The sequence below is a fragment of the Argiope bruennichi genome, chromosome 3 (assembly GCF_947563725.1).
Source record: "Argiope bruennichi chromosome 3, qqArgBrue1.1, whole genome shotgun sequence".
Taxonomy (NCBI): Eukaryota; Metazoa; Arthropoda; class Arachnida; order Araneae; family Araneidae; genus Argiope; species Argiope bruennichi.
The window spans coordinates 42,205,058-42,230,286 of NC_079153.1; the positions used below are offsets into that span (position 1 = coordinate 42,205,058).

General features: G+C 28.5%; 1 protein-coding gene across 1 annotated transcript; it reads right to left on the reverse strand.

Moving 5' to 3' along the window:
• Nucleotides 1-9,015: 9,015 nt before the first annotated feature.
• Nucleotides 9,016-20,202, reverse strand: LOC129964237 (uncharacterized). The gene is made up of 10 exons (XM_056078968.1): nucleotides 20,063-20,202; nucleotides 18,403-18,514; nucleotides 17,616-17,730; nucleotides 16,177-16,377; nucleotides 14,847-15,065; nucleotides 13,413-13,568; nucleotides 13,189-13,275; nucleotides 11,761-11,920; nucleotides 9,660-9,773; nucleotides 9,016-9,426 (listed from the first exon to the last, which is right to left on the reverse strand). The coding sequence occupies exons 1-10, from the start codon at nucleotides 20,085-20,087 to the stop codon at nucleotides 9,170-9,172; spliced, it is 1,446 nt and encodes a 481-aa protein (XP_055934943.1). The 5' UTR covers nucleotides 20,088-20,202; the 3' UTR covers nucleotides 9,016-9,169.
• Nucleotides 20,203-25,229: the final 5,027 nt, after the last annotated feature.

Consider the following 25,229-nt stretch of genomic DNA (forward strand, 5'->3'; position numbering starts at 1 on the left):
CCACCTTTAGTCAATTAGCATTTTAGTTAATTTTCATATACATTATTCTATAGCTGTTTTTCATTTTGTAATAAAGCAAGTTTTTTTCATTTGATATAATGTTTTATTTGAATATATAATCCATGTATACAGAAAATAACTTTACTTTATTAACCAAAGCCTGTTTTATAAAAAATGTATCTGCTACTTTCAGATGTTATTATTAACTCTTATTTAATGATAACAATCCTATTTTTCCTCTTTGAATTTTTATGTTCTTCTGCTTCTTTTTTTTTTTAATCGAAAATGAGTTATTAAATACTAGTTCTATTCTGATAGTAAGTCTAAATGGAATATTGGCACTTTTCTGCTATCACTAATGAACAGTTTAAATTTAATACTTAATTTATAGAAAAACTTCAAATTGATCTGTGAATTAAAAAAACATTTATAATTTTTTTTATAGTTTAAATTTGCATATTTAAATGAATTTTTAGTGTATGAGTATTTTTTTTGATGCTTTATTCTTAATGAAAATTATAACACTTGAGTCATCAAGAGGAATTGAGAGGGAAATTAACTGAATAAATAAAATTACTTATTAAAATAACTTTCAGTTATTTTAAAATTTCTGCTATAATTATGATTTGTTCATAATTGTTTTAAATGATTCTAGCTATTTAAGAATATAAAATAGTTAATTTATTCCCCTTTTAAAAAATCCTAAAATTTTTTTTAATATTCTTCTGCGAGTTCATCAATAAACAAAATGCATGTCAAATACAGTAGTCTTATATAATATTGGCTGAAAAATCATCTTTCAAGATGCAAGCTCTAATTATACATTTCAATGAACTTAACAGATACACTATTAGCATATTTAGTATTTTATTAGTTGTTCTAAATTTATTTCTTTTGAATCTGGTCATTATTTATTTATATTTTTTGCCCCTTTCAAAAATTTCTAACATTCCTTTTTAAAGTTTTATATATCTGAATTATTATACTGCATTATTTATGGAAATAAATTAATTCGAATTCATTTTAGTAGTGCAATATTAATCCAAGCTCATTTTTATTACAGGAATGAAAGTATGGTCTGATCCTTTTGACAGAAAAAAATAATTATTTGATGTTGTTAGTTTGTAAAAATTATATAAATTCTTGTATTTCCTCTGCTGTGTATGAATTGTAATGATATTAAAATAGCTTTTCCATTTATTCTTTAATTGTATTCATTGGTAAAGAATCATATAATTTGTTTACAGAGCATTTATGTAAACCCCATCTAAAATGTTAATTACATTTTCCAATCAAATTGTTAAAGATATTTCATTTTTTAGTATGGGCTTTGCATTTAAACTATAGTTCAGTATTTGCATTATAAATTAATTTCTATTGAAATTTATGAAATTTAATTCCAAATTTTTCATTTATAATGAAAATATTCTGTAACAAAATCATTATAAATTGAACTTTGTGTGTAAAAAAAAAATGTTTAATTTGAAGCAAGTTTTATTAAATTTAACTTTAAAAATTTATAATAACTTTTTTTGCTGTCCTGAGTATGCTATCATGTAATTAAGAATATGGATTTTCAATTAGCATTCTTATGAATATTTTGATGTGAGAGAACTAAAATTTAAAAAGGTACATAGATTTATTAATTTTAAATAATTTGTTGAAATTAATTTTTATCATGGCTTTTTTTGGCTTCAAATTAACATTGTTGTTACTGAATCAGAAAAAGATCAAGACATTTAATAGAATAAAAATTGCTGTAAATATAACTGAAAAAAATGTGAATTTACTCGTATAAATGACTAGTAGAAACCACTTAGTGTTATCTGTAACATAAGGAATTTCACAATAAAATGTAAAAACTATGAAAAGAGGTATATATATGTAATGTTATTTCGGAAAAGTAGAAGGCAGGTTTGAAGACATAGACGAGACGTTGTATTTTCAATTTCGTTTTAATATCCATTCCGGGAAAGCAAAATTATTTACAAGCAGAGACGCGGGCAAGGCACGTCCGCCACAGTGCGACACAAAAGCAGAAGCAAAGAAGAGCAAAAAGGGACGAACAAATGATCACTTACCTTATATAAGAAGGGATTTCCGGCCACGCGCCAATTGAATAAATGTGTTGACCTTGAGAAGAGCAACGGAAGTATCACTTTCACTCGATACGTAGTACAGATGGCGCATTATTTTTTACAAAGGAATTATTTAAACCGAAAGTGGGATTAGATCAAGAAATAAGAAAATATTTAACTATGGGCTAAATTAAGAGTTTAAAATATCATTACAGTTTTCCCCCACCGCAAGACGTGGAAGTACGTCAGGGCCTTTGACACACAATCATACCTTACAGTAGTGTCTGAGTAAGTTTAATTTAAAAGTATATTGAAAGTGACACCTCAGTTTCCCTTATAATTGTGAAAATATTATATAAACTTAATAATCAACAGTAATAACAAAATATTAATAAATTAAACAGTATATTGCACAAGGTTATTTTGACCATTTTTTTATAGAAACTTAGCTATTGAATTTAATGAAAACAGTCTATGGTATATTTGCTTATATAATTCTTAAATGCTAAGAAGTCTTGACTCAACAAGATTATTAAATTATAAAAAATTAAATTATTATAATCAGTGTAGTTATATATCAGTATAGTTATGATTTTAAGTAAATTATTTTAGCTGTCAATAAAAACACAAGCTTCAAAACTTCAGGTAAAAAACTTGGATATGAAAATAAATACTTGAAATATTTCGTAAAAAACTTTTGGAATTGTAAATAAATGAAAGATTCATGTATTTCAAATAAATCATTTGGAAATAATAATTGCAAAATTCAAAAATCTCAAACAAAACACAAAGACTCAAAATACTCTTATAATATTTGGGGGGGGGGGATATGTAATATAAGAAATAGTTGAGAAATTGAAGGGAAAAAAAACATTTGTATTTTGTAAAAACAAGTATTTGGACACAGTGATAATAGAGGGCAGCTTAATAACTGTCAGGGGTGTAATAATTTCCCCTGAGGTATTTTCTACCTTAGTCTAATTATCATGTGCCGTTAATTATTAAGTATGTAAGAATCTTGGTATATTATTTTTTTCGTTCACAAGGTCTATATGCATAATTTTTAAATAATAGATTTGAAAAAATTTAAAAACATAATATTTTAAATTAAAACTCATAATATTTTAAAAGATTATTTGCTATTATATTATAATAGAAAAAAGCAATTTAACATCGAATCAAAAGTACAATATAAATTTTGAATTGATGAAAGATGAGTCAGTTGATGGATGCTTTTTTTTAACACTAATAACTTTTTGATGAACCATGGCACAGGATGGAACTTCTTGAAGATATATGGATCACGCACATGAGGAAATGGAGTACAAACAGAAGCGTATTGAGTCGGATGAGGTCACAGGTTACGGGCAGAATGCAGAGGATATCGCATTGGCTGCGTGGAACGACGTCGCCGTAGGAGAAAACCATCGGTGGCGGAGACAGCGCTGTCTCTCGCTCGCTTGAATATATGTGTTGACCTTGAGCGAATATCAAGGAGCCGTACCGTAACATCAAATTGTCTCTTATCCCGGGGATTAATTCTGATAATAACTGAATAAAATGTGAATTTACTCTTATAAATAACTAGTAGAAACCACTTAGTGTTTTCTGTAACATAAGGAATTTCACAATAAGATGTAAAAACTATGAAAAGAAGTATATATATGTAATGTTATTTCGGAAAAGTAGAAGGCAGGTTTGAAGACATAGACGAGATGTTGTATTTTCTATTTCGTTTTAATATCCATTTCGGGAAAGCAAAATTATTTGCAAGCAGAGACGCTGACAAGGCACATCCGCCACAGGGCGGCACAAAAGCAGAAGTAAAGAAGAGCAAAAAGGGACGAACAAATGATCACTAACCTTATATAAGATGGGATTTCCGCCCACGCGCCAATTGAATATATGTGTTGACCTTGAGAACGGCAACGGAAGTATCACTTTCACTCAATACGTAGTACTGATGGCGCATTATTTTTTACAAAGGAATTCATTAAACCGAAAGTGGGATTAGATCAAGAAATTAGATAATATTTTACTAAGGCTAAATTAAGAGTTTAATATATATATATATATATATATATATTGGAACAATAATATTGCCTGGGGATTATAGATGATCAAAATGGATTCTAAAATAATTATTTAAAAAAATAATATTTAAAAATTTTAATTTAATAATGTAATAATTTCAAGTTTAACAGTTTCAATCCTACTCTTCATTGTGAGGCAACAACTTTCATTGTTCTAATGAACTTAATATACAATTTGCTGATTAAAACTGATAAAAAATTGTTAAAGTTATTAAAAATCAAATATCGAATATAGTGGAACTTCGCATAGCAAGCATAAGGCATTCCCGATTCTTACTGCAAAGCACTCTTTAAGATGAACAATAGTTACCATAGAATCAATGTTAAACAGGATAATGCACTCCATTCCAATAATAATAATATAATTTATTATTCATGTTACATACTTTATTTTTACAAGAAAATTGTCTAAAAACATTTGTCATTGTTAAATAAATTTGTACTGCGCATAGATATTGCCTTATTAAGGCAATTTTTTCAACATATGATGCAATAGTTTTTCATGCACTCAGCATCTCTTTTATTGATGCTATACTGAGGCAGTTAAATCCTAACTTGCTAAACGAAATATTTTCCACAACTTCTTGCTGGTGACGCCTTGCTAGCTATGCTTGTATTTGTTTTCGCACGTTATTGAAATACTTCTTCCTCATATCGCAGTGCAAAACTGTGATTTCTCTTTAATTTTTTGAAATTTTATCTAACTGCATATTTTACACTTTCTCTTTTAATTTGGGGGAGGGGGGAATCCGGACAGCCGTTAAACGTTATTAAACACAAACTAATAGCTCAGATGTTGGCAAGATTCTGAATGCAGGCAACATCATGATATTGCTTCGTTACTCGTAGTGCAAAATATCTTTGATAAGGAAGGTATTTTCACTTTTTTCTTTTACGTAGAATAGAGAAAGTATATTAATCATTAAAAAAAAAATCGAACTCGAGCTTTTAGTAAATCTCTACGTTTCAGATCTCCCTGAATTCGAAAAACACATTTTCGGAAAAAGTCCGTCCATCTGCCTGTGACAAAGATAGCTCAAAAACGCTTTGAGCTAGACGGTTGAAATTTGGTATACTGACTTTATACAAAATTTGTAGAGCTTTGTCATATTTTGAGCAAAATCCACTCAGAGGAAGTCCGGCTGTTCGAATATAATTTAACTCAATGACTACAAAATGAAGAGGGCTATATAGATAAAATTTGATACACATAATTAATATTGTTACGAATCTGTGATGCTGCTTCCCAGCATAGTTGGTTCCATCATCAGAAAGACTGTTTTACAGTCATCTGTATTGGACGGAGTCCGGGCGTCGCGTCGGAGGTCCCAGGGCTTGGCGACGATTTTGGCGCCAAAATAGATTATACCCGAAACATCGAGAATTTTCCCGATCCGTCCATTAGTAACCGAGATACGCCTCGAAAGTTCCTGATTGGTTGAGAGGCTTCTAGCCCCGCCTCCTGAGACCTATAAAAGGAGGCAGTCTGCTGCTGCCGTAGTGGTAGTCGGAATCGACGATAAACAACGGGTCTTCCAGAGATTAGCAGAGCAGCGACGGAGTCAAGCTAGTGCTGAACTAAGCTGTGCGCTACTGTCTGCGCTAGAGTCTTGTGTGCTGCTGTGTGCACGTCTCGGCTGAAGATAATTGTCTTCTCTATGCCGTATATAGTTGTCGTCTTTGTGCAGTCCTGTGTGTCGTAGTGTCAATAAAAGTGTTGTGTGTTCGTCTACTGAAAGGACTGATCATTGTGTTGTGTTATCTTCATACCATACACAACCACTATATACACACAAGTAAACGAACCCGACGGATTGATAGTGATAGAAGGAAATCCGTAACAATATCTATAGTCTAGAAGCCTTTCAAATTTTGAACTAAATCTAATGAGGAGTTGGCCATCTGTCGGACTGTACTTTCAGAAACATATAAATATGATAACTCAAAAACTCAATGTCTTGAATACATCGGCTTTGGTATGTGATTTTGTGAGTATAAGTGTAGTTTTGCATCAAAATTTTATTTCAGTACTTTGAGAGAAGCGCATGTAAAATATAAATTCGATTTTTGGATACTATTAACCGCATGCCAGGGATTAATTGCAAAATAATTCGCCAAGGATTACACGGTAGATTCAGTAAAAATTCTAAATTTAAATTAAAGTTTCGTAATGATCGTACGCCAATGACATGTAAGGCATTCTCTGGCATGGCGAATTTATTAGAGAACATACGAGAAAGTTTTGAGGTAAACACCAGTGGAAGTTTTTTTTTTTCCCCTTGTTATGAAATGTGCTTGTTTAGCGAGGTTGGAATATAGTTATTCAAAAGCATTAAGCAAGAACTGTAGGACCTAATGTAGATTGTTTGACTATTTCACAATCAGTAAACATATGTGAAAATATTTCTAATATATCATTGAATGCATTAAAAGACAAATGTAACCAACAAGTTTCGATGCCCATACAAAAATTCAGCTTTAAATTATTGTTCTTGGACCAAAAAGTTCGAAATCGGCTATTTTAAATTTGACGTTTCTGGATTTGACAATTCACCTTCCCCTGTATTCCTTTCAAATACAAAATCAAGTATCAATGATGGCTTTTTTGAACTTGCATGTAATTTTGTATGTTTTGATCTTTTGCTATGACTAGTAGGTGCATGTTTTCCCAGATTATTTATCCATTATTATCTTACAAAGCGAGAAGTATGCAGCAAACGGATGAACTTCTCTAACCCATTTAGTGAAGTCAGGATTCATATTTTTATTTATGGGCCGGGATACCCAGGTTGGTAGTGCGTTGGATTCGCATCCTTTGGGTTGCGAGTTCAAACCCCGCCGGTCGAAGTGGCTGGCACACATATAAATCTGTCGTGATCACAAAGTCCTCCATATCGAGAGTAATACCAATGGGAATACTTGTTCAGTGATGATCGTTCTCTGATTCAGTTCTAAATTACGATCTGTGGATGATTGAATGAAATGCATGAATCAAGCCCACTTTCGTAAAAAGGGTTGTGACGTGTGAGTAGCTAAGTCGTACTCTTGGCTCTAGTTGGCGCTAATGAAAAAGCAAGAGACGCTCACTCGGCTTAAATTCGCTGACAGATAACAGTCAGCGGACTTGTAAAGTGCCATAAGTCACAACACAACAACCTTTTTATCTATCTAATCCGCATTAAATACGGATTTTAAGCAATTCATTGTTCAAAAAAATTCTTTAATCTACACTGAATAAGGTCACAATTTCTCAAATAATATACAAACCAAAACATGTATTAGTGACTGAACATCATCGCGATGCTTCTGCAAATTGAATGATGCAATTCCCGCAAGAGAAATTTATTCTATTCTCTCACGAGATTATAGCAGCTTTGCATATTTTCATTAGCTGTAATCCAAGAATCACATGAAATGAGAACTATCCCTCAAATCATGATTAGACTGATCTATACAGAAAAAAAAGGGGAGCGAGTGGAAAAGGAGTGAGTTTCCGTGAATGGTGGTATTCCGTTTTTAAAGCTATGGCTACGATCTTTTATTCTTGCAACGTTCAGAGATTTTTTTTTCTTTCCCCCCATCTAAAAAGTTGAACTAAAAAACAAAATTCTTTAGTTTTATGCAAATTTTCAAATTTTACGATTCTCTCGGAGGCGTAGCAACCCTGCTGACTTGAGTATAGAAAATGAGGTTCATATGTTTTGCCATGTCATGCCATTTTTGCTTTGTCTTACAGAATCGATAATTAAGTTTTTAATATCAATTCATATAATTTCCCCTTAGTTTTAATAATATTTTTAAATTCAATTGCATAACATTATCTATAACACTGCTTTTAAATGTAAGATGGCCTTCAAACTTATTCATCAAAACATTCAATCACACACTGTATAGTACAATTTTCATTTCGGCTTTTATTTCAAAATGATTACACTTCCTAATTAACATTAAACTCATTCAAGTGAATTCATGTTTTTCAGTCGTATCAAATAGCAAAATGAAAAATTAAAAAAAAAATTGCATTTCATATTAATTATATAACAGCCTAAAAAGTCAATAATCTGGGCAAACAAGACGTCCCCAAAGGCAGATGCCATGCATAAAATGGAGCAAACAAGGAGGAAAATTGTAAACAATTTTTCTTATTTGCTATTTTTAAAAGTTACATCATTCTGGAAAATGAGCTTTAAAAATTATCCTAAATGCAACTATTATAGAAATACCCATCTATCAGTAACATTTAATAATTCTAATCTTTTTATAGTCTGCTTTATGTAGATTCAGTTGAAATCAAAATTCAGTTCAAACTGATGGTAGGATTTCAAATAATAGTAATTTAGTCATTTATTAATAATGAAACTTTGATATTACTATAGTTGTACCTGTAATCTTTAAATTGAAACCGAAAGTCTATATTTCTCACTTTAATACGCAAAAAATAAAAAATTGCTATTCTTTATACTAAATTTTTTTATGCTAAATATTTATTGAAAAGTTTTTTGTCTGTAGCAAGGTAGGCTTTTTTTGACTGTCACAACAAATATTTTAACAATGATTTCTTCCTCCTATTTTGAATTAATTTCCACCAAATTATATACTTATCAAACTTGAATCAGCATTTATTAATGATGCTTTAATCTATTATCTTTAACTTAGCAGATTTGTAATGATACCTAGCCCAATACTGAAACTTTATGGCAACAATAAGATTTCTACTAGTTAGTGACAGTATTTTTAATATTTTCATAATGTTTGTTCACATGAAATGGATTTGCAATAACAGTAAATGACACAAAAAGATTTTTAAAAAATGGTTATTTAATTATAATGCGAAACAAATACACAATACCAGAGATTGTAATTATAACAAATAACATCATATACAATCTCAATTTAACACATATCAAGAAATTTGTACAACAAAAAGATATCACAGCTTCATTCTTAGGAGATTTAAAATGATTTAAAAAGTAGATAAAAAAAAAGACAAATGTATTTTTAAACTTTGGCATGTAAATGCAGCATTAAGGAAGATGATACATTTGGTTGGCCAATATAAAATACTGTTTCATTTTCACTGAAAATCTTTTCAGTCTTGAAAGGAATAAAATCATTTATCAAGTTTAAATATGAAGAAATTATGGAAAAACGATGTGATTCTAAATGTGTGGTTTTTTCTGATGGAAATTCAGGAACTGAGGATGACATATGCAAGCCTGTTTTCTTAGTTTCCAAGTAATGCATACTTCTGGTTTCTGGAAGAAAGAAAAAAGTCAGTTAAGATTAAAATGATTTAAAATTAACTTGCATATTCAAACTTAAAAACATTTTTTAAATAACAATTTTTGAAATTTAATACATTTTTATCATTTTTATTCATAACTAACTTCATTATTTGCCATTTAAGATTTTTTTCTAAACATTTTTTGATATTTAAAATAAATTTTTGCAATTAAATATATGATTACCTAATATTTAACATACTTACTTTCATATTTCTTTTTACACTCCAGTCTTAAAACAGCCTTCACACCTTCATCATCTCCTTGGTCTGCAAGCATCTGACTCAATGTTAAAGCAAAATCCAAGTCAATATTGCATCCTATAAGAAAATGCATTGTGTTCATTAATGGAATTTGAGATAATTAGTGCACACACAGAGAGAGATACTTAAATAAGTTATATAAAGTCCTGTTTAGAAGATACACAAGGTCTATTTGGAGATTTTTAAGAAAACTCGGGGAACAAGGACGATGCCTAAGTAGGCAATCTCTTATTTAAATTTCTGCACTACAACAATGGAAGGACATTTGGCCTTCAAAGAATTTAATGCAAACCAGACCTGATTATATGGCAGTTTTTTAGTGAAATCAGATTTCAAACTTGAAACCCTCTAGACAAAACTGAGATTTTGGCACCCATAAAGGTTCCAAATTAAACAAGAGTACTTAAATAATAATATAAACATCTGTAAACTCTGTCATTCATATTTCAAAATACAAGCTATTTGAAGTAGCTGGCTTCATTTCTTTAGAACTATTTGCACTGAAAGGGTTGCTAGGCACAATATGAACTATGTGATCCCAATGAGATTACATAAATAGTAATCTTGCTAATAATCTAGCAGAAAAATATAACATTGCTAAGATTAATGGTAACATTAATTCAATTGAAGTATGTGGCTTCATGTTGCAATCAACAGCTGTCCCTATGCCCACATGGATTAATTTTTAACTTGCAACAGATGTATACCAGTTTTCCTCAACTTACAAATGAGCTTCATTCTGATTAACAGGTTGTAAATTGAAGTGGTCATAAGTCATATTGTTCAACATTAATTGCACTAAAACAAATTATAAGAATTATAAAAAAAACATTATAAATTGATCTATGAACATAAAATCATTGTACATAATATGGACAATATATAAATAATATGTATTCTTATATGCAGTGAAAAAAAGTAATACTACACTTTATTTTATTGATTTTTGTTTATAAGTTAGTGGTAAAATGTGTCTATGTATATGTGAATTCCAAAAATAGCAAAAAAACTGAGCATTTTATAAAATATCTTGGCAAAGTATGCAATGTTTTATTTTAATATTTCACTTTCCTTACAAAAATTCAATATTTCCTTAAAATCCATGTAGCAGTTCTTTCTTTGCAAGTCAAAATGGTGTTTCAATTTAGCTTTTAGCAGCTACTAGTTGTGCTGAAAAAATGTGGTATGTTGTCTAACACCAAATTTGTAAATTTCTCTCAAATTTGGATTAAATCCATTGAAGGAAAGCCTATTTGTCTATAAGAATGTATATGTCGTAATTTCAAAATTCTAAGAGTTATATTAACAATATTTGTTATACAGATATATAATCAGAATTGTAGTGTATTAAATATAGAATAAAATCTGTGAAGGGGGAAGGGCATTTGCTAGACTGCATGTTAATATCTTAAATCAAAATTAAGATGGCTTCAATAAATTTGTATCAATTTTGGATATAGAGGTAGTTATGCCTCAAATTTTCGATTTAGTTAGTTCAAAAAAAGACATCCAAAAAGTATAATCAATTTTCTTCTTTCTGTCACAAAGAACAAAATGTAGTTATTACAACAGTCCCTACACACAAAATTTTTGAGGTGGGATGCACAATGCCTTGGAAACTTTCATCCTCTCTCTCAACACTACTCTACCTTTCCCATGTATTCAAGGTATGCAGAAGAGAAAAGAAGAGTTAAAAAAATGCTATTTTAAGTAGACAAGAAGATACTAAATTGAAATAGAAAACAATCATTCTGATTTTTTTTTGTATTTTGATAACAAAAAAAAAAAAAAGTACTAGTTCTTACTATATATAACTTTAGAGTTTAATATAATTCCTAGACAATGTATGTATAATATTAAAAGTTGTTTCTTGCTTTATCAAGATTTATACAGAAATTCTAAACTCAATATATTATTATTAAACAAATGTTCAAACAAATTTTATAAAATGTCATTTTAGAATAAAATTCTGTTACCTAAATTTAAAAAAATAAAAACTACACAAATAAATTATGAGTTATTAATAACAAATATTCATTCTTACCTCCTAGCCCTTCTTCATAATATTTTATAAGACTCATAATTGACTTGGAGTGTCCTAATTTAGCATTTTTTGAAAAATACTCCATAGCAATTTCATGATCCGTGTGAACACCCCACCCATTTTCATAACACAAACCAAGATAATATGTTGCATCCACATTCTGCAAATGAAAAATTAGAAAAGACAACTTAATAAAGTTAATAATAATGAAATGTTTTAAGCCATGTATAATCATAAAAATCTACCTCTAATAAAAAGATTTCTCAAAACAAACAATAGTTAAATTTTGTCTAATAATAATTATTAGACAAAAACATTAATAACCTTAACTACTAAATATGTATAATCTAACATTCAAATTTTATTGTAGTAAGCAATGCAGAATTCCATAGAGCATCTGATTGAAATTGAAATATTTCCAATGACAAACACTTAATATAAATCGTTATTTAGATCATTATGAAATTCATTGTCTTTCAGATAATAATAAATATAATTCAACTCCATAGAATTAGAAAAGGAATATATACTACATATTGTTGACTAAAATTGTGTATTTTTTCAAAATCTTACTATTTGAAAATTTCAGTTTTTGATTAATAATATTATTTTTGCACAAATGCATGACCTTACATGAAGTTTAAAATTTATTAAATGTAAAACTTAAATCAAACTTAAAGTGTTTAAAACAGAAAGTAAATGTCTCTCCAAAATATATCCTTAAAAGAATACAATAATGGCAAATCTGTACAGTAAAAAGAAGTTAATTAGTGTCATTCATCTTAAACTAGCAAAATATGATGAATGTAAAATACAGACAGAATTTTCAAACCAAAAGTTGTTTATAATTAGCAAATTAAAATCAGTAACATAATAGAAACAAACAAAAACATGTTGTGACTACTGAATATCTATTATTCCCAATTTTGACATAATTAGGATTTCAAATTTTAATTACTCATTACTTGATAAATATGAATTATAGATTTGTTTTTAAGCATACTATTTCTTGGTTCAAATGATAAGGTCTAAAATAAAATCGTATATATATATATATATATATATTCTTCGAGAAAGTTGAAATACAAGTAATTAGCAAGATGATGCTAACACCATTTTTCAAAAGAAAAAAGAACATCTAGTTTCATAACATCAAATTTTCTTTTAAAAGATGCATAGTTTAAAATCTGCCACACTGTTATTCCTTATTTTTATTTCATTAAGAAAGGAAACAGAAGAATTTGTTACCAGAATAAATTTTAAAAAGACACAAATAATTTAAAAGGCAGCACATCACTAAAATTTCCACAATAATTTTTACAATTTTAATTTAATGACACATAAACTAAATTAAGAACTAAAAGTTTAATTAAGAATTTGTATTTTAACAGCTTTCATTAGATATAAGTAAGGTCTGAAAATACTCACATCTTTGGAAGCTAAGTCACTAAATAGTTCAAATGCATCAGACCACTTTCCATCCTCTAAATATTGTAATCCTAGAAATATTATAGCCTAAACAAATAAAACGCAAAGCAGCAAATATTAATACAATGTTTTTACAAAAATAGATATTCAGATAATATTAAATGGAAAAAAAAAAAGTATTACACTGTATTTAATTACAAGTAAATATAATTTAAAAAAAGTACCTCTTCAATGCCTTGATCAGCTGCTTGCTCTAACAAAAGCCTTGCAGTCTCATGATTTACAGGCAAGCCCCCCAAACCTTCACGAAAATATCTCGCTAAATAGAGAGAAGCCATCCCATGACCTTTCATTGAAGCTTTTCTAAAGCAAAATGCAGCCTGAAAAAAAATTAATACATTAATTGAAAAAATAAATAGATTATTATTATAATTTTATAATATTTATGAAATAAAAATTAAGGCAAATGTCTGTTTTCATGTTCATTGTTCAGTTGAAAATTGAATGCAATTAAGATTGAAAATTCATTGCAATTAAGATATTCTTAGAAATGTTTAACATGCACATACTTTTTTTATAATTTAAAAGTAAAAGTATAAAATAAATTCTTTACACAGCCCAATGAATTAATACATATTTAATAAATGCAAACCGCTCGATGATTTTGTTACATCCTTGAAATAACTTTATATGAGAAGACAGTATATATGAAAAGAATTTTGCAATGTCATGTAGACATTTAAGTGACTGTTAACAAATACTTTTAGTTCCTTCTAAATATGTTCTTTTATATGTTATCTAATTTTTAATTTATCTAGAGAAAAGTGTCTCAAGACCACAGGGCAAACAAAAATACAATCAACTGCATGTTTCATCTTAGATCTATAAAAGTGTTATAAAATTAGATTTTCAGTTAAATGATAGTTATTATAAATCTAAATTTTGTTCCATTATTTTCAAATGATTAGGATAATATTCAGAATAATTTTTTTGTAAGTAATGATTTGCTTTGTAATGATTACTCATATCAAATTAAATACAGTCACTAATTTATTAGTATTAAATTGAAAAAAAAAAAAAAAAAAAAAAAAACAGTCTTAAAGTTACTACTTCCTTTTCTCTTTTTAGGGGTGGGAAACCTTCTAAAGATTTTTTTTTCACCCATATTGGTAATTTGATGCTCAATCAGTAGAAATAAATAAATAAAGTCTGTTAAAGCATCCACATGTTAGTTTAATGTTTATTTATTTATTCCTTCTTATTTCAATATAATATATTTATATTTTCAGTTTTATTTATTCTTTTTTCAATAGTAATTTCTATGAGTAACTATTTGCCTGCAATAGATATTAAATTATAAGTAGTCATTTGATTGATCATATATTAATTAAATCACTTAGTTTCATACAATTGTCTTAATAATTTTTTTGAATAAAAATTTCTTTATTGTTTTGTTTGGTTCCTGACAATCTAACCAGATTTATTGATAAGTACTGATTGTATGCTGTTCAAAATAATACAAATTGGACTATATATAAAGAATCTAATTTAAGACCAGCTTTAGGGCATCTTATGTTACTGAATTATACTATTCAGATATTAATGGTTATTTTGTATTTAGAAATGCACAAGGAAATAAATAAAACTGTAATACATACTCTAGTTAAATTCATTCTAGTTCCTTTTCCCAGTTCATAACAAATTCCTAAGTTATACAATCCTGGACTAGAGCCAAGACGTGCTGCTGCTAGGAAATGTCGAAAAGCTTTTTTGTTATTTTTATCTAAGAATGAGATACCTATTGAGTTATGCAAAGCAGCTGCATATTCATTTGATTTGTTTTTTATATCCTGGAAAACATTTGGATTTGAATCCACCTAAAAAATTTCAAAAAAAATATTAAAATATTTCTTACAGTATATAATATAATAGCAAATCTTGCAAGAGATTATGAAAAATGAATGATATAAAAATGACAACAGTAAATTCAAAACTTTGTAAAAAAAAAAAAAAAAAAAAAAAAAGTAAATAAAACACAGAACTATCGAGCCATATTTAATCATATTTTGCTGTCTGATTCATTTAAGCAGAAAATAATTTTAAGCAACAAAATTTAAATATTACTATAAAAAAAGGATTTGATAATGCATTAGCTTTTTAATTTACACAGATTATTCTTGTATTTTTGGGTATTATTGTTACTTTTAATTTGAAATGATTTATCAGTATGACTGCTGTTACAAAAATCTGTACATTATTATAACAGATTGTTTATTTCCGAAATAAAGGACGAAATATAGTTAATTGCACAAATAGCGTATATAAAAAATAAAAGCATCAATTTCTCAATAACATTTAAATACATTAATTTGAGAAAACCTATTTTTAAAACAAAATGAAAATGTCCCCTCCTTTACTAAACTTGTAAAAGAAATCTTTTTCATTAGAAAAAAAAAAATACAATTAGATTTTAACGGCAACCAAAAAGCACCAAGAGATAATTTTGCCACATTATAAAAATTTACTCAAGTGTATTCTTATTTATTATGAAAATTTTTGGATAGGTGAATCACATGCTATATAGCTTGAAAATTGAAAAATGCCAAACAATTTTCTTGGCGCTTTTTGGTCATTGTTACAACCAACAAGTACTGAAAAAAATTCACGACTTTTGGTCCAAAATTAAACTTTCAAACTTTTTGGGGACTACAATTTAAAATGGAAGAAAAGAAATTATTATTCCTTCATATATTTCATGAAAGATTAATATTAATACACTACAATTTATTAATTATATATTATAAAATGTCACTTTTTATTACAGGCATAAAAAATAAAGATTCATTAAAGAGTTTTCATAAATAGCTAAAAATTAAATTAATATGGATTATAATTACGAAAGATTAATACACCAGAATAATTTCTTTTATTATCAAAGATAAGATAGTCTGAATATAAAATTAAAAAGATTTATTTAAAAATACATACATGTGCTTCAACAGACTTTTGAATTTTATCTTCAGGTACAGGAGGCAAGGTGTTTTCAGGCGACTCCATATTTTGAGTTGATGCTCCTTGCATAGCAAGAACATGTCTTGAAAAAGGGCAAAATAGTCTTGCTCTTTCATTATCAAATAGAGCATAAAATTTACGCCGGTGCAAATTGAAGCTCAATACAGTTGCTGTACTCTAAAATAAGAGGTTAATATATATCTTTTAATTATGCAAAGTCAATGGAGAAAATTATAAAGAATAATTATTGCTGAAAATATTGTAAAAGTCATACCTAGAAGCACTGGAAATCCTGATTATATTGCCAATTAACATTTTTATTCAAAGCATTAAAATACATTCATACAAAATTTTTAAAAACTGATTCGAAATTAAAATAAAAATATAAAAATTTAAGCATTCCATAACAATGTTAAAAATATAATATTGAAATCATTATATCAATAAACTATCTGATGAAATGCAATTAAATTAACTTTTACAATCAGTTTTATAAAAGATAAAGAAATACAGTTAAGAATAAACTCTTTATGAAAAGGATTAGAAAATAATTTTATTACAAAAATAATCGAAATTATCCAAAGATGTGCATTAATAAACGAATAAATAAATAATTGTGGTGGAATGTAGATCATTATAATCCATGGTGAAAGCCAAAAGACGTATATGTTCGGGAATATTTCTTTAATAATCACATTTTACGCAAAACAAAAACAAGACATTCATGTGCGCAGCTTAACAAAACAGCATATCATCTCATTTTGATTACAATCGCAATGCACTATGGGATGCGTACCTAATCAGACATTGCCATCTATTATCCAAAAGAAAAGGCAGTGTAATGCAACTGCTTCATAATAATAAAATCTTTTTCAAAACTATTATAATTACGAAAATATAATAAATTATTAATAAAATTTTTTAACCAAAGGCATTCTAGCATACACTATATTATTTAAATGTAAAATTAACTTTAGGTTATGGTTTCAGCCTAATTCTTCTTTTAACACAGAAAAACAATCAACATGAGAAAAATTTTACCAATCCAGCATTAAAACCTTTGATTTAATTACTAATCATAAAGAAAAAATTAATCATACATTTGTTCATGCAATGCTCTCTGAATAAATACACAAATTTATCTGCCAATGATGAAAAACCCATTTAAATCACACAACTTGCATATTGCATGGAAAACAAAATATTTATGAGAAAATAAAATTTATATGAAGACCTAAATAACAAATACTTTATAAGAAAACTTTTATGAAAAAGGTATAAACTGTTATAAAAACTAAGCGCATTAGGTGCTTTTTATAAAGATTACCTAAAAGACACAGAAGCAAACTAGATATGAATATAAGATAAGCCTATAAGATGGTTTATCATAAAAATAAAATAATCTAATAACTTACTAGCCAACTAGCTGTTTCTAGAAATAGGGATCTGGACACATGAAATCGGAAATCAGCACAATTCCAAAAACGTTGGTTAAAGCGTTCTTTTTTCCACTCATTTTGTTCTGAAGATCTAAAACATATATATATCATTTAATTTGAAATGTGAAGAATAAGATTAACATATCTAATAGTTTTTTTGGTAACATATTTATTAAATTGAAAAAACAAATATCCACTTACAAATTTTTTTAAAATTTTAAGTACTCATTATAGATTATAGCACAAATATAATTTTTATCAATATTAATATTACTATATTAATATTATTATCAATATTACTATGTTATGAAAATTTAGGTGAGTAATATACAGAATTGATTTAATTAGAAATATTTTAATTTAAAAAAAGGGAAGACATAAAAAAATTTGAAGACATACTCAAATCTGTGATTGTGTTACTGAATGAGATATGATATAAATAAAATGAAAGTAAGAAGGTAAATTATATTTAATTAGTTGAAAAATTAAAATCAACATCATCCAATTAGATCAAAAAGAATTAATTAATGAAGACATTTTAGAAACTGTTATAAAGTAAAAAAAAAAAGAAGTTTCATTATTTTGAAAATAAAAATAAAGAAATAATGTCATTCAGTGATCATGAAGTTGCTCATAGTTTCTGTATATTATCACTGATTATAAAAGCAATAATTTTATTAATTACCATCATAAAATAGAAAGAAAATTAAATGTAGTCAAATATTTAAAATAATATGATTTAAAGTATAAACTTATAACATACTTTTTCTTCTCAGAAGATGAGACATTTGAATGGACTTTCAAAAAAGGACAAACAGGATTTTGGGCACTTTCAGAGGTATATTTGGTTTGATTTGGATGAAATCTTGGGAAAACTATGAAAGAAAAGTAAAAGAAAAAGCAATTAACAATGTATTCTGAAATCACAAAAAAGAGTACTTTATTTAAAACATTTAAAATTTATTCAAAATGAAAAATAATCATTTTTTCTAAATTTATCTTTATTTTTCTAATTTCAGTTCTAAAAAATAAATACTTATACATCAACCTAAAACTATTTTTAATAAAAACAGTAAAAGAAGAAGACCAAAAGAAATTATATATCAATCAATAATTTCAATTAAATAGTATATGATTAATATATAAATATTTATATATCAATCTAAAACTATTTTTTTAAAAAGCAGTAGAAGTACACCAATAAAAATTTCAAGAATAATTATGGTTAAAGAAGGTTTATAATATATTCTAATTTAAAGTTGAATGACATTTTAAATAAAATAATCTAAGTAAATTTAGAAGAAGGTGCAAAGATACAATATCATTATTTCTATAGAAATAAGAAAAAAGATTACACAAAGTTCCAATCCAAAATTTGTAATAGTTACATTATAATTTACTTCAGTATTAGTCTAAAGTAAGTAGTGGAAAAAATTATTTCAATACTAAATGAATCTTAAAAACTTTGGATTAAAATAAGCTTATTTGATACAGTTTTAAAAGTTTCAGTTTCCACAAATATGTTGTCAAATTAATTGTACTAGATTGGTAAACAAATATGTCTTATCTCTACTAACTTTTATCAAGAAGGTTTGCTTTAAAAACAGAAACTTAATTCCTTATCTAGAAGTTGCTGCTATCATTAGTTACAATCCATTTTTAATATAACTGTGATTTTTTTCTGACATCTTTAAGAGACACACAAAAAGGGCACTAAAAGTTTTGAGTACCTTAGAACAAAAATTACATTAGAATTCTGATGTGATAAAAAAAAAAAAAAAAAAAAAGGAGGGAGGTCAAAATAAAATACTTCAATTAAGAACAGATTATTTTACTGTATTATTATTCCATTAATAAATGCTTGATTGAAGAAATCGAATTAAGACCAATATTTTACAAAATATAAGTAAAGAAACTGTAACAAAACTGATGCATAATGATAAGCTAAAAATTAATAAATTTAAAAGTTTTTAATATTAAAGGAGACCAACATTACAATATTTATTGATTAAATAAAGATTTTACAATACTCATCTAAAAATAAAAATTACTAGATTTTAAGAACATACTCATCGAAAGAGAAAATTATTGTTTTGCCACAGGATCTATTAATTTGCATAAAAATCAGAACTTGTCAACGAATTTTATTTATATGTAATAAAAGATTTTTACAGAAGACGAATGTGGAAAAAATGTCTTCATTTTAAAATTAGAAATAAATTACAAAATCAAATTATGAAAAAAAGTTTAGGTAAAGAAAGCTCAGCTAACATCTTGATGAAAAACTAAAGTGCATCCAGCTATACGAAATGAAAGGAACGTGTCAGAACATGCAAAGACAGGATACTGACAGTATAATCCATAGACTTAAAATTAATTTGGGGAAAAGAAAAAAGAAATGCATATTCATAAAATAAGCATACTTAAGTTCCGAGTGATTTTCCACATAACTGAATGTGGTGAGGATAAAAATTTCTAAACAAATGCACGTTGTTTACGTAATGATGATGATAATGAAGATGTTTCTGTTTAGGTTTGGAATTCATATGGTCGAGTTGTTTCTTTGCTGCTGCTTCATCTTTTCACCCCAGAAAGATTAATATCACAATGGTTAGTGAAATAAATTAGGATATCTAATCACCGGACAAAAAGCATTTCTTATTTGTTATAGTCTGTGGACCATTTAACTTACAGCGCCAAAGTATTCATAATGTTTATTAAGGTCTCAGAAATTTAACAAAAATTGTTTGAGTAAATAAGATATTTAATAAAACCTCATACAAAGATAGTTGCCTGCAAATGGCCGAGCAAGTTAAAGCATGGCATTGCAAGATTCAGAAAAATGAATCGGTAGAAGAAGGTTATGAGTTCTATCTTCAATCAATTATCTTAACCATTATCATTCAAAAGTTGATAGACTTATGCATATCTTTCAACCAACTAAAACGTAGAAAATCAACCCAATGAATCTCTCTAATAATGGTTGGAATGTGAATAATCTTTCTTCGCTATCCTAAAACCGGCTGAACCTAGCACGTCCTAATTTTCTGAAATCGAAATAAAACCAGTTAGAAAATTGTTACTATTTTCACTCTTTGACCATATTAAGCGAGGCGGGTGAACTGCTTATCAAGTTATCTTGTAATTTTCGCTAATTATTAGAATTTTAATGGACGCTCATCTGTGAGAGATGTAATCCCGCAAGCTAAGAGTAATGTAACAATCACAAGAATAGCATATGTTGATTCATGTGCCGTAAATGTACAGTATTATTATCTCGCAATAAATTCAAAGACAAAATTTTCATAATATCTAATTTTTTTTTTATTTATGGATCTTGTCCAGATGCTTCGATTTACATCAATAAGGAAAAGCCGTGGTAAACAAGAAATTGTTACGAATCTATATTATTACTTCCCAGCATAGTTAGTTCCATCTCTAGAAAGACATTTTTATTGGCAGCTTCCTTGAATGCTGATTGGACGCCGTATCAATGACTCCCGGCCTTGGCGACAAATTTGATGACGAATTTGTGACTTTGGTGATAAAATGTATGGAACTAATATCTTTATGAATTTTGGCGATAAGACTCGAATTATGCTTGCTTGTTTGCCTGCGCCCTGCTCCGGAAGCTATAAATGGAGCATAATGGAAAACAACAGGTGTGTGGAGATATCTTAGTAAATAGCTACTTTGATTCTCTCTTCCTGTTGAGTTTTGTCTAGCCTCTTTGTGTGCTGTTCTGGTTGTTTATTACAGATTATTACTTGTGGGTTGGTGTTTTGTCTTAAATGCTACCATATATTTCTTATATACTTCTCAAATGTGTTTCGTCGTCTGCGTATTCGTGTTAGTAAACGTCGTTGTTTGTTGTTTGTTTGTTTCTTATGGCACTTGCCACTGACAAGCCCACTGTTACGAAGACAGCGATTTAATCCTGATGGGGAACGTCTCTTATTTTTTATACCAGCGCCAACTAGGGCCAAGAGTACGACTTTGCCACTCACGCATCACTCATTCACTTGCACAACCCCTTTTTACAGGAGGGCACATTCACACATAGAACAACAGAAGAACAACCATGCCCAAACCGGGACTCGAACCCGGGACGCCCAGATCACGGGGAACGGGGAAGACGCGCTATCCCTATGCCAGGACGCCGGCCAGTAAACGTCGTTATTTGTTATTCAGGTCTCCTGACTGTGTCGCCATACATTCACTACAGCGACTTTAACGGAATTTCCGTAACAATAAGCATTGATTAAAATGCCCATGTGAATTTAAACGAATTTGGCAAACTTTATATAATTTGCCAGTGGAAAGCCCTCGGGGTGAACCCCGGCGATGACGCTGTGCTTCCCTGTTGGGGCAAATATATATATTAGATATATTATTTCCTTTGAGAAAATATTTTCTTCCCATTAGCAACACTTTGTTTTCTATTTCATTAATGAGATTCACTGCGCGCTTATGGATAGCCTAATGTTGGACGCTATTAGTCTAAAAACCTTAGAACCATTTCCACCAACAATTTTGAATATAGATGATATCGTTGTTTTCGTTAGATGTTGATCAGCAAATACAAAATTTAAAAATCTAACTGGAAACATGCATCGGTGTTTTGCAAGGAAGCAAGATGCAGCTAAGTCGAAAACATAATGACATTTGCAACAGTATATTTATCGAGTTGCTGACACATTTTACGAAATAGAATATATGGATGAAAATTGCATACTTTATATCAGTCTCCATAATTGTACGTGAAAACAGTTTCCGTACATACAAATTGTCAAAAATTTTGTGTGTACTACCGTATCTCAGAATAGAATTTAAAGCTTCATAATTTTACTAGTGCATTAGTATACATAGTGCATTACATTAGCATAGTAAATTAGATTTGCATAATATAGTTGAGGAATTTGTTAAACTGAATCCAGAAAAGTCGAATTCAGCTATTACTGTCAATCAGCTATCACTATCAGTTATTTATCATATTTTCTAATAAAATACAGCAAATTTACCCTTTTGAGATTATGTTTGTTTTGTAATGTAATATATATATTTATTTTTTGTTCTATTTTCTTTTTATGTGAGTTGTATTATTGGATATCTAGGGGATGGAAGGAAATTTATACTACCTATTTACAAATATCTAAATTAAATGTCTTATTCCTTCATTAAATGTCGACAAATCTCCAATTTTAAAAATATAACAGGAAATATGCATCGGTTTTTTTGCAAGGAAGTAAGATGCAGCTAAGCCAAAAGCATGTGACGAATGTTGCCTTTGTGATGAAGGCTGTAAGAAAGATGTCAAAATGTTGTTTTAAAATCGTTGTTGAGATATGCAACTAACGCATGTTATGGCAATTTAGTTCATAGATGTAGGATTTGACAATTGGGTCCTATTTCTATATTTTATTTAAACTTGTGTGAAAAGCTCTAATTAAAGAAACATAATTATTTTATATGAACCTAACTTTATCAATGGTGATGGGAAAGAATCATTAATTCCATTGAAATGTACACAACCAGTCATAATTTGTACAGGAAATGCTAAAATCTCTACAGATTTCGACAATAATTCTATACTCTATTCCCGCAATGGAGTATGCAGCAGAAAATAAATATCTGGTGAAGATTTGAGAAGGTCGTCATTAGAACGTCTATTCGGTAGGTGTTTGATATACTAATCAAATAGTAGGACTTTTGATATACTAATCAATATTAGATTTTTATACTCTAAATATAATTCCCAATAGATTAGAAATTATTTCACAATACTCTAAATATTTTCAAAATTAATTCTAACATATTCAAAGTATAAAAAATAATAATTTTTTTAAATGAATATCTATATTTTTTTATTTATTGTATTGAATATTACAATGATTATTTTAATTTTGGAGTATCATTGTGTAATAATTATTCTTTGTTATTACTCTGATGATATGATATTTTCTAATATAAAAAAACTTCCAACTTGACAAAAATTAAATTTGACTTGTAATATAAAACCTTTTTCACCATATTTTTTTAATTGTGATAAATTCATGTTTATTATTACTATCTTTTCGTATAGCTATATATCTAATTAAATTTTTAAAAATAGCATAAAATTATTGAAAAAAGTCAATGTTTGGCTTTTCCCAATAGTTGCTTACTATGTAACTCAGTACTTCAGTGAGAATATTTTTGTGACGTCCCGTGTCTGTATAAATTATTACTTTACTCTTTGAATTATTTGCGAAAATTACTACTTTATTTACAAGTTTGAACGTCCAGAATAGACTCGAAAAAAATTCTTTCCCAGTCCTTTCTGAGTGGTTCTTTGCGATATAAATTATCCCTGAATTTTCTCCATTTAGAAAATTATTTCTACATGGTTGTCTCATTTTGAATTTTGTGAGGACATCAGTGTTTTGAAGCTGCAAACGCGGATCCTTCACTTAAAATTTTTTTTCGTCTTTCTGTCTTGTGTTAGTGGGGAGCAAGTTGGTGGTGAAATCCTTTTGCATAGTTATTAATCCCACCCTTAAACGAATAAAATTTTAGTGTACTCCGATAGGGGGAAAAAATGTTGATGAGAAAATATAAGGAATGACCAAGAAAACGGAGAGGTGTAAGAGCTCGACGAAGAAAGTGATGTGATAAAGCGAAGGAATTTACATGTAAACCAATAAAATACTGACTTGCTCCCTCCATCTATCCCATATCTGTGCTTAAAGAATGGTCAGTCATCCTTAAGCCAACTCCATATTATTACCCATGCTTGCTGCAGAAGAAGAGAATGGAATCGTGTCCCTTGATGATTCTTAGTAACTGATTCTAGAATATCTCCGAAATTCTGTTGGAAAAACTTACATGTAAAGACCCCCGTCAGAATAGACCAACCTGACAGGTTTCGTCAGATGCTTATATGGACATTGATGGCGATACGCCGGATTAACTGAGCAATCTGGCCCCAGATTTAATGCCAACAGAAAGCAAAATTCTAACTTGGCTAGGTTCACCTGAGGGCATTCTTGTGGACCATCTGCTTTTCTTCAACTGCGATGACTGCCTTTCCAAACAAGAACAGTCCGAGACGTTCGGTTTCTCACCAAAGATGTCTGTCTCCTCTCCTTGATGTGTTCAACAACCTGTCTACATTATGTCACCCAATTTTTTTGACAAAATGAGACCAATAATTGCCCTTGAATTCTATCTTTTTTTTGTCCCTTTTTAGTCGAAGAAAATGTTGAATTCCTTAATGATTTCCGATATGGAATACCACATGAGTCTAGGTCTAACTACCATTCCGGGTTCAATGCCTGCTATTTCCTGTCACCAGGCCATAATCATGTTAGAAACCTTTTTACATCAATCACTTGAATACAAATGAAAGTCCTGGCAATCCACTGCCCATTTATATATTTTGTACTTAACACTATTGCTATCTGTATATTTACATATTGCTATCCACGACTTTCGTTACTTTAGTATATATAGAATGTGCATTTTTAAAAATGGATTTAATTAAAGTAGCTTTATTTGATATTCAATATGTATTGAGACATAATTTCTTTAAAAAAAGAAATATAACTAGTG

Bases quoted from the DNA above. Each gene is read 5' to 3' on its own strand.
- LOC129964237 (XM_056078968.1), bottom strand. From the start codon at position 20,087: ATGTGGAAAATCACTCGGAACTTAA. The intron at 18,515-20,062 runs GTATGCTTATTT...TTTCTTTCATAG, and splicing joins GAAAATCACTCGGAACTTAA to TTTTCCCAAGATTTCATCCA. The intron at 15,066-16,176 runs GTATGTATTTTT...GAAATTTTTTAG, and splicing joins AAAAGTCTGTTGAAGCACAT to GTGGATTCAAATCCAAATGT.